This window comes from Leptonychotes weddellii, chromosome 3 (genome assembly GCF_054177405.1).
Source record: "Leptonychotes weddellii isolate Sample4059 chromosome 3, ASM5417740v2, whole genome shotgun sequence".
Lineage (NCBI taxonomy): Eukaryota > Metazoa > Chordata > Mammalia > Carnivora > Phocidae > Leptonychotes > Leptonychotes weddellii.
Window position 1 is genome coordinate 147,167,038 of NC_138371.1, and position 9,640 is coordinate 147,176,677.

Consider the following 9,640-nt stretch of genomic DNA (forward strand, 5'->3'; position numbering starts at 1 on the left):
ATATTGTAACTTTTTGTGTAGGATTTTCTAATAAGGTGGCCTCAGATTCATGCTCATTTAATCTTTTACCACATTCAGATGAATTATTCCAGCATTATTTAATTCAGACTTCCTTACCTGGGGTAAACAAATTAGAGATTAGGCAATAGGAAAATATGTCTAGACTGCATGTATGTTTTTTTTTAACCAATTACTCTTTGCAGATGTAAAATAGGTATGCATGCTATGAGGAAACTATAAGATGAATGCAACAAAAGTAACTCGCTAGAATCTCCTGAGCAGTATTCCTTTAAAACCAGAAGGTGTTGACTTTTCAGAAAATCACTTCTATGCTTCTTGCTTCCTGAAACATTCTGTTCTGTGGACCCGAAGCGTGTTTTTATGCTTAAGTGTTCTCTTCTGGATCCCTGGGAGTGTTGGTGCTTATGGAGTGTTAAGTAATAAACTCAATGACTTTCCCTGTCCTTTAGATCCCTGGACCAAGACCTCCTGAGAGCCAACTCAGTGTGCTGTGACAGCAACAAGTCAAGTGCATTTTTATGGTGCCCTCTTAAGCATGCCTAAGCACAGTGAAGCATGTGAGGTTTATTCAGTGCACACTTGAAAATCATTGGCAGGAGTCCCAGGCTTTTCGCTTAATTTTGAGTTTCTCTGTGCTTTTTGTTCTAAATTCTAGTTGGGTGAGTCTAGAGGAATTATGTTTCATTTTAACTTCCTTTTTCAGAGAAGTCACTAAACTAGTTGAAGCTGTAGTTTCAGTTAAAGATGTTGTTTTCAGTTTTGTATATTTATAGGGCAGTGGCTCTCAATCATTAGCACGCATCAGGATCACTTGGAGGGCTCAGTAAGCCACCTTACTGGACCCCAACCCCAGTTGCTGATTCCATAGGTATGGAGTAGAACTTGAGATTTTTTTTTATTTCCAACAAGTTCTAAGGTACTGTGGATGCTGCTGGTCTGGAGACCATGGTTTGAGAACTTCTATCGTAGGGAATAAACCAATGAGAACTACTCCAAAGAGAAGGTATGTGAAATTGTTATCTTAAGAATATTTTTACTTGTTTATATACTTAACAAAACCCCTATTATATGAATAATGTTTATAACAAGAAAAAGATTAGTCCTCAGAGTTCCTTTGGAGGTGGTGATACAAGTTCTTAAGTATATTAACATTAGTAATGTACGCAAGTGGATGAATAATGGTATGGCTTCATATTCATGGAGCTATTTTCCGTATACCCAGTAGTTCATACCTATAGGAGCTATTGGGTCTCCAGAGTGGTGGTGTTTTCGGGTAATGGCATTGTCCTGTGGGACTTTACTGGAAATCGACATTTAAGAATTAACTATGTGACAGATTCTGGGCATTTTAGGCTGAAGGAATGGCATATTTGGCTCTTCAGCAAGAATTAACAGGTCCTGACTTTCTTGACTGAAGTCAGAATATAGGATGGGATACAACAGGAAATGGCTGAAAGATGGAAATGGGGCATGTAACTAAAATTAAGTTCAAGATTAAAGCCAGGGAGCCCTTTATTTTAATGGGGATGAGAGGGAGTAAATGACATAGTCAAATGTCCTCTTAAAAATGATTCTGGGTACTTGGATAGGTTTTTAGAGAGAAGCTGAAGTGTCTGTTTTAAATACTGAACCAGAGCTAAATTGCATTCTATCTCTGAATTCACGGCATTCACAGTCTAGTGGAAGAGACCGCAGGGGAGACGTCCATGGTACATCATAGTATAATGGGATGTTCTAAAAGCAGTCTGCATTGGGTATACATGGGATCACATGGGAGAGGCCTCTAGGAGAATATAGGAGGTCTTCAGAGGCAATTGAAATGTGAGCTTAATCTGAGAGAATAAGTAGCTCAAAAGAAAGGGAGAATAGTCAGGAGACTTCTAGAAAGAGAAAACCTATTGTCTCCCATATAGAGATGGGAGAGAATTCTAAGGATGTTTCATGGAAAGAATGTTGGGTTTGTGCTGGAGCAGGTCAAGAAATGAGGTGACTAAAAGTGGCCAGAGCATGAGTGCAAGTGCCACATTTGGATTTTACTCAAGGGAAAAAAACATAAAAAATAAGGATGTTAAGGAAGGACATATAGAGAGCATTCCATTTTAGGAAGGTTCTTCAGTCACCTCCATAAAGGAGGAGGAGGAGGTGTGGGGAAAGACTGAGGACAGGAAATAGGTCTGAGAAGCAAGAGATGAATACAAGAGATGTTTAGGAGCTAGAATTGATAGGATTTGTTGGTAGGGAAGTGAGTTTGAAGGAGAGGAAGTTGTTTGAGTTAATTAGGGCTTAGCTTTCTGGCTCTGAAACTTAGCCCTTCGCCGGGTCGGAAAACATGGAAGAATGAACAGGATTGCAGATTAGATGATACATGCATTGGAGAAGAACTTATTAAATTTTACATTCTGAGCTGGGATAATGCTAGTGGGAATGTAAAGGGCACATCTGAGAAAAGTTGAGAAAACTAGTCTGGGAAGTACTAGTTGAATTTGGTTTGGACTAAATATGGTGAAGGTGGGAAGGGGGAGAAAGAAAGAGCTCATTAGGTTCTTTAGTCTCAGAAATTTCAAAAAGGTATTTGCAGATAAAATGGGAAAATTGAAGTTGATTGCAATAAATGCCAAGTAGTCTGAAGGATATTGGATTGAATGTATATTGATCTTGAAAGTTAATTGAAAGGCAGAGTTATATTAATCTGAATTTGAAAGCCAGTTATGTGATTCCTTTGAAGCATGTCCATTCTTTCTCAGTGGTTTATATAGGATGATTGGTGATACTTTGATAATATTCTGAAATTTCAAGTGTTATGTGGAAGGCTAAATAGGAAATGGAAAATCTGTCACAGGTGGTATATGTAAATGGAAAAGTTTTAAATAATGCATGATGTTGGCTTTCTAATAAAAGACAGATAGCTTTATACAAATTGCAAGAAAGATAAACCATAAAATATTAAATTAAAAATCATTTTTTAGGAGGCGCCTGGGTGGCACAGTGGGTTAAGTGTCCGACTCTTGGTTTAAGCTCAGGTCAGGATCTCAGGGTCCTGGGATCGAGCCCTACATTGGGCTCCGTGCTCAGTATGGAGTCTGCCTCTCTCTCTCTCCCCCTCCTGCTCATGCTGTTTCTCTCTGTAAAATAAATAAATAAAACCTTCTAAAAAAACCCAATTTTTTTGGACAGTCAGTTCCTCAGACTTCATTTATTTCTACTCAGGAGGTAGATTGGTTTTGGTTTTATTTGTCTTGGGAGGTTTGAAAGATATATTAATGAAGAAAGAGAAATTCCCCATTATCTTATTCCTTTTTCTAATGTCACCTCTAATACTTACATATTTGTAATTTTGCCGTGGGACAGATGTCTTTGTGGATTTTCATATGAAGGTAGTGACAGCTCAGCTGTGAATGGAGTTTCGGTGACACAAGTTATGTGCAGACAACACTGTCGGCCGTGGTTGCTGTGGATGAAGGTTAAAATGGACAATAGGAGTAGGTGCCTTTTTTGTTTTTTTAGCCAAATGATACTCCTATTGCTTTGAGTTGGCTTCTAGGTGAGATAGCTTGGGGCTTGAATTATAGCTATATAGGAAAACTTCTAGAAAGTCACTTAATCTCAGTAAGCTTTGGTCCCTTATCTGGAAAATGGGGATAGCACTGACTATAGAGCTATGTTGAAGGGAAATCTAAGCTGCCTATGAAATGCATAGAGCGATGCTGATGTAGGACATGTGTTAGTGTCCTGTGACCGCTGTTTAGTGACTTAAAGCAACACAAATACATTCTTTCATGGTTCTGGAGGTCACATGTCTAAAAGGAGTCTTCAGAGACTAAAATCAAGGTGTCAGCAGTTCAAGTTCCTTCTTGAGGCTCTAGAGGGAGAATCCATTCTTTGCCTCTTTGACTTTTAGAGGCAGAAGGCATTCCTTGGCTGCTGGCTGCATCATTCCAATCTCTGCCTCTGTGGTCCCGTCCCCTTCTCCTCTAGTAGTCAAGCCTTCCTCTTCCTCTCTCATCAGGACACTTGTGATTACCTTTAGGGCCCAACTCGATGATCCAGGATATCTCCTCGTCTCAAAATCCTTAACTTAGTCACCTGCAAAATCCTTTTTGCCATGTAAGGTAATATTTGCAGATTTCAGGGATTAGGATGTGAACATTTGGGAGAAGGGGATGTTTGTTATTCAGTCTATGATAGTACTCAAATTATCAATATTGTGAACAGAAAATAAAGAATTAGAGATGGAATATTTGTGTTTAAATTAGGAAAATCTATAATAGTACATTATGAAATATCAGTATACAATATATTTTATATACAGATGTATTTTATTATTATTTTTTTTAAGATTTTATTTATTTGACAGAGAGAGACAGCTAGAGAGGGATCACAAGCAGGGGGAGTGGGAGAGGGAGAAGCAGGCTCCTGGCAGGCAGGGAGCCCGATGTGAGGCTCGATCCCAGGACCCTGGGATCATGACCTGAGCCGAAAGCAGACACTTAACGACTGAGGCACCCAGGTGCCCGTACAGATGTATTTTAAAGAATGTACCTAGCCATTCTGGATTGCATGAAAAATGGGACCTCATATATTATTAGATATTGCCTTAAATAAGGTTTAATTGGAGGACCATCTAAGTTGGTCAGACTTTATAGGACACATTTTAATGTGACCTTGATAGCGAAAATGAAGATCTGATGCATTCTTTTTTTTTTTTTTTAAGATTTTATTTATTTATTTGACAGACATAGCGAGAGAGGGAACACAAGCGGGGGGAGTGGAGAGGGAGAAGCAGGCTTCCTGCCAAGCAGGGAGTCCCAATGTGGGGCTCAATTCCAGGACCCTGGGATCATGACCTGAGCCAAAGGCAGACCCTTAACAACTGAGCCACCCAGGCGCCCCCTGATGCATTATTTCTTACCACTTTAAATGTGAAGGATAAGCAAGCTTGAATGCATTTTTCCAGGGTAATGAGAACTCCGACTCCTAGCTTATACTAAGTTGTAATTCTTTGAGCATTTGGTATATATTTGCTGAGTGTCTGTTACTATGCAGGCACTGAGTAAGGTCTTGCCCTTGGATCTAATAGTAAGTTTTTCATGAACTTCCCAGGTGTTTAGTCATTGCTTGGCTGTTTCCTTTGCTCACACATTTGATATCTTTTTCTAGATTGCAGTCATTAAATGATGTTTTCCACTAATTTTCAGCCCATGGGAACCTTGAGTGTGCTTTTTTGAGAGGAGTTAGTTAAATTCTTAGATCCTCTAAAACAGTGGTTCTCACTCAACCATGGGCGATTTTGCCCCCCAGGGGCATTTGGCAATATCTGGAGACATTTTTGATTGTCATGGCAAGTGTGAGTGGAGTGCTGCTGGTATCCAGTGGATAAGGCCAGGAATACTGTTTGATACCCTACAATGCACAGTATAATTCCCCCACAATGAGGAACCATCCAGTTCAAAATGTTAATGCTGCCAAGGTTGAGAAACCCTCCTTACTCTAAATTTATATTGCCTCCATGAACCTTTGGATTAAATAAAATTGTGGAAAAATTAAGGTATTTTTTTTTCTATCTTGGAATTGCTCCAGTAAACATTAGATAAAGAGAGGCTTATCTAAAACAGGCAGAATTTAGGACTAAAATGATAAAATTGGTCCAGGGAGTTTTTTGAACGGGAAACAGTACTAATTTTTCCCATAGTGGAAATTAAAATTTTGAAACAAGTATTAGTTAGAGGCAAGGGAGACTAATTTACTTCTAAGCAATATGGGGACTTTTGAATGTGTAGGATGAATAAATAGTATGTATTATATTGACAACATGGAATTGTACTATATGCGCACATAGCACATTTAGTGTAAATTACAGCTGAGGAATTAGCAGTATGATAGCTTACTAATAATGTATATGCTCTTATGCTTTACTACCAGGAATGTTCACGTGTATCAGAAAGGAAATAAATTTTTACATGCTAGGCACTTTAAATATATCTCAATTGGGGCACCTCAGGTCATGATCTCAGGGTGGTGAGATTGAGTCCACTGAGTCGGGATCCATGCTTATCGGGGAGTCTGCTTCCTTCTCTCTCTCTGTCCCTCTCTCCCTCTGTCCCTCCCCCCACTTGCTCTCTTTCTCTCTAAAATAAGTATATATATGTGTGTGTGTGTGTGTGTGTATAAATTTTCACAAATTTAAAGGTATTATATATATATATTTATCACAAATATATAAAGATATAGCTTTTTTCTTTAATATAAGACAATGTGCCGTCAGGAAACCAAAAGATTTTCCCATTTCATCTTATTTGTGCTTAATTTATAATCTATTTATAGTTGATGAGTACTTGTTTTACAGAAACTATACTCATAAAGGCTTAGCAGAGGTGAAGTACAGGAAATCTATCCTTTGCAGTTCTCTCACTCTGAGAATTATTGTAATATATTTCATTTACTTAGAAGTCTTCTATCAAGTGCTCTGGCAGTTTTCCATGTGTGGAATCCCATAATGGGTTATGTGTTCAAGATAGTGGAACACATAGCTAAACTTTTGCCGAAAAGATGGTAACGGGCAGCTTCTGACATTGTCTCTGGGAGACAGATTTACACAGGATATAGTTTTTGCCATAGATAGGTTTTGAGCCAACACTTTGAGAGAATATTGAGAGACCTATTTCAGGATAATATAGACAATTATTTTTTCATAAGAAAGAAGTAAATTATTTTAAAAATATATGATGGTGGAAAGTGTGAATGCACTAATACTAAAACATGGTCTTAGTCTATGGATTTTAGTTTATGGAAAGCATGGATCACATCAAGTCTAAATAGTTTTATGACTGGGAAATTTTAAGCTTTTGGAGTCCCAATTTCCTACTTAGTAATCATTAGATGCTTCTGGGGATTAAAGGAGATAATGTATAATAATCAATACAATGATTAATATAAAGTGCTTAATAAAGGCAATTATTTTAATATACATTATATAATTTAGCATAAAGTGAGCTTAAAGCAGAACACAGTTGCAAAATACTTCATAATACCAGTGTCTCTTAAGATTTAATAACAGTTGTGCCAAAAAATACGAAAAAATTTTTCAAACTTTAAGTAAAATGGATTGTTGCAGACATCTCAGAACTTTAATTTGCTTTTGTGTATACTTGAGAAGAAAATACACAACACTTCACAAAAAATTTTCCACCTTAAATCCTGTTAAAATTTGGCCATCTTCTCGTGTATAATGGTACACAGTTTGAGAGACACTGACTTTGAAAGTACCTTACCTAGCACATTCCAGTATCATGATACTAGAAGATTTATGCTTATAGTTGATTTTCGTATTGACGTTGAGCATGGGTTTGAGCATCTGGAAGGACACCTGAGATACGTAGTTCAGTATTCTCCTAAATTGTATCTTTAGGACGTCAGTGGTTTTGACAAGATTTTTGTTGAAAATTCATTCTTTTCCCAGCAATTCCTCAGCTCTTCTCTCAACAGCATTTTTTGACCCTTTTGTCCCCTCTCCCTTCTTCTCTTACCCCTGGCATGTACTCTCCCCATCACACAGGATGGGCTCTCTCTCTGTTTTGCTGGTTTCTCCTCTACTTCTTAACCCTTATGTGTTGGGTTTTCCAGAACTCAGCCCCTAGACCTCTTCTCATCTACCCTTATTTTCTAGGTGATATTATTTTAGCATTATGACCTTACATTTCATCTCTATGCTGACAGTTCCCCAGATTATATCTCCAACCTAGATTCCTAGCTTGAACATCTTACTTCTGTGCCTAATTACCAATTACTTCCCATTTCTCCTTTGTCTGGTCACGATGGGTACTCAGTCCCACATTGAGAATTGCCTGTTTTTAGGTTGCAGTCTAACAGGGAATATACATGTGTGAGGCTCCAGTGTGAAATCAGTTGTATGTGATAGCAAACATTCCATAAAGTAGAAGAGAATTACAAAGCATCTGCGGTTTTGAGAGTTAGAGAGAAAGCCCACCTTTCAGCTTCAGTGTCATTTTTGAAGCCATGTCAGTGTCTTCGGATGCATGCGGTTTTCTTCCTTTCTTAGTAGCATGTGGGAGGGTGTGAAATTTAATAAATTATTTTTAACAAGAAGTACTTACTTGATTGTCATGTTTGGAAAAAGCATTTTACGTTGCTAGGGCAAAGACTGTTGAATTTCCAAGAGTTTTTTCTCACATAGGTAAGTTCAGAAATCACAAGTTTATCTCTTTGTGCTCACTAATTACCTCCAGGTTTCATGCTGTTTTCCCAAGAGTCATTTTTACAGTGTCTACATTCAGGTAGAACTGCATTTTGCAACTATGGGAGATGAAAACTATGAGTCACATGTGTCTGCCATTGCTGGAAGATTGTCCACTGGAATGCAGTTTCATTTTTAGGGATGAAGGTGGGAGGAAAGGAAGAATTTCATTTTTTTTTAAATGCAGCTTACTTGGAGAGAAGAAAAGAATAAGTGTGGTATTCTAAGAATTCATCTTGAACTTGTTACTCACAGGTGCTTTCCGCCTGCTTGATGCAGTCATTAGAGAAGGGTGGTGGTATTTGCCCTATATTAAATAATGCAGTGCATGAGCTTCCATTAATAGAAAAATCGAGCTGCTGTTAATAGAAAAAAGGAGCATTATTTGATCTATTCCTAAATTGCTTCTTTGACTCCTGCATTTGGAATAAAAACAAGCCATTTCCTCAAACAGTAGTGTTAGAATTTATGTTTCTGAAAATTTCACTTAGTACTCCTTAGGATTGCTCAGAGTTCCCTCTTTGCTCCCGTGTAGAGGCGACCATCTTGTTGCGTATATAAAAATGATGCCGCCGCTGTCCTGAGAAGGACATCTGCTGTGAATTGTGTCCACTGTCTCCCACTGCCACAAATGTGCTTCCCTCCCAACATCTCTGACAGATTGAAAGCAGATGCTGTCCGCACACTTCTACTTGTGACCCCTTATGAAACCATGACTCAGGGCCTCATTTTTTGAAATATTTTTAAAGTTGTGAACAGGTGGCCAGACTTCATCAGCAACAACTGGAGGGCAGAGATTACTTAGTGGCTTGGAGAGCAACCAATTATCTTGTGAGTCCAGTTTCTATAACATCAGCCCAGTTTCCGAAGAGGCAACATCCAGATCAGCTGGTGCCAGGCAGGACAGGGCCAGACTAACTCTAGAAGGGTTGGGTCCCTAGCAGGAATCCCCGTCTTACTCATTCTGGGAAGTTGCCTCAGGAAGTGGATGCCTGGGGACAAAATCACCCAGTGAGTTGCAGTTGTTCTGAGGAACAAAGGTGGAAGCTTATTCTGGGCCAAGAAAGGAGGACTATAGGGCTGTAGGATTAGGGGCCAAAAGAAGGATGAGTATGTGTGGCAGGGAAGAGATGGGTGGGGTAGGAAGCTATACTTGAGCGCCATATAGAATTCCAGATTCCTTATTAGCCAGCGAAACTTGAGGGAGTGGCAGGTGAGACCACACTTCTCATCTTTCCTATTAGGATGTGGGGAAGTCTCTCCCTACCCAACCCCCCCCCCCGCCGCCCCGTACCTGAGGCAAAAATAATGCCACTCTATAAGACATTTCAGCATGAATTTTTAATCATGTTTCCTTGATGATTCAGT

The 9,640-nt window shown here is 38.9% G+C and overlaps 1 protein-coding gene across 10 annotated transcripts in view; it reads left to right on the top strand.

Annotated features, from left to right (window-relative positions):
* Positions 1–9,640, top strand: part of LMO7 (LIM domain 7) — a 115,751-nt gene that overhangs the window by 41,826 nt on the left and 64,285 nt on the right. Inside the window, exon 1 of one of the 10 annotated variants that reach the window (XM_081815045.1) lies at positions 884–1,024. The exons of 6 other annotated variants lie outside the window; for them this stretch is intronic. In XM_081815045.1, the coding sequence (XP_081671171.1) occupies positions 1,002–1,024 (23 nt within the window). In that variant the 5' untranslated portion in view covers positions 884–1,001. Of the gene's footprint in view, positions 1–883; positions 1,025–9,640 lie in introns of those variants that run through there. 3 more of the 10 variants (XM_081815046.1, XM_081815052.1, XM_081815051.1) reach the window with 3 other exon arrangements.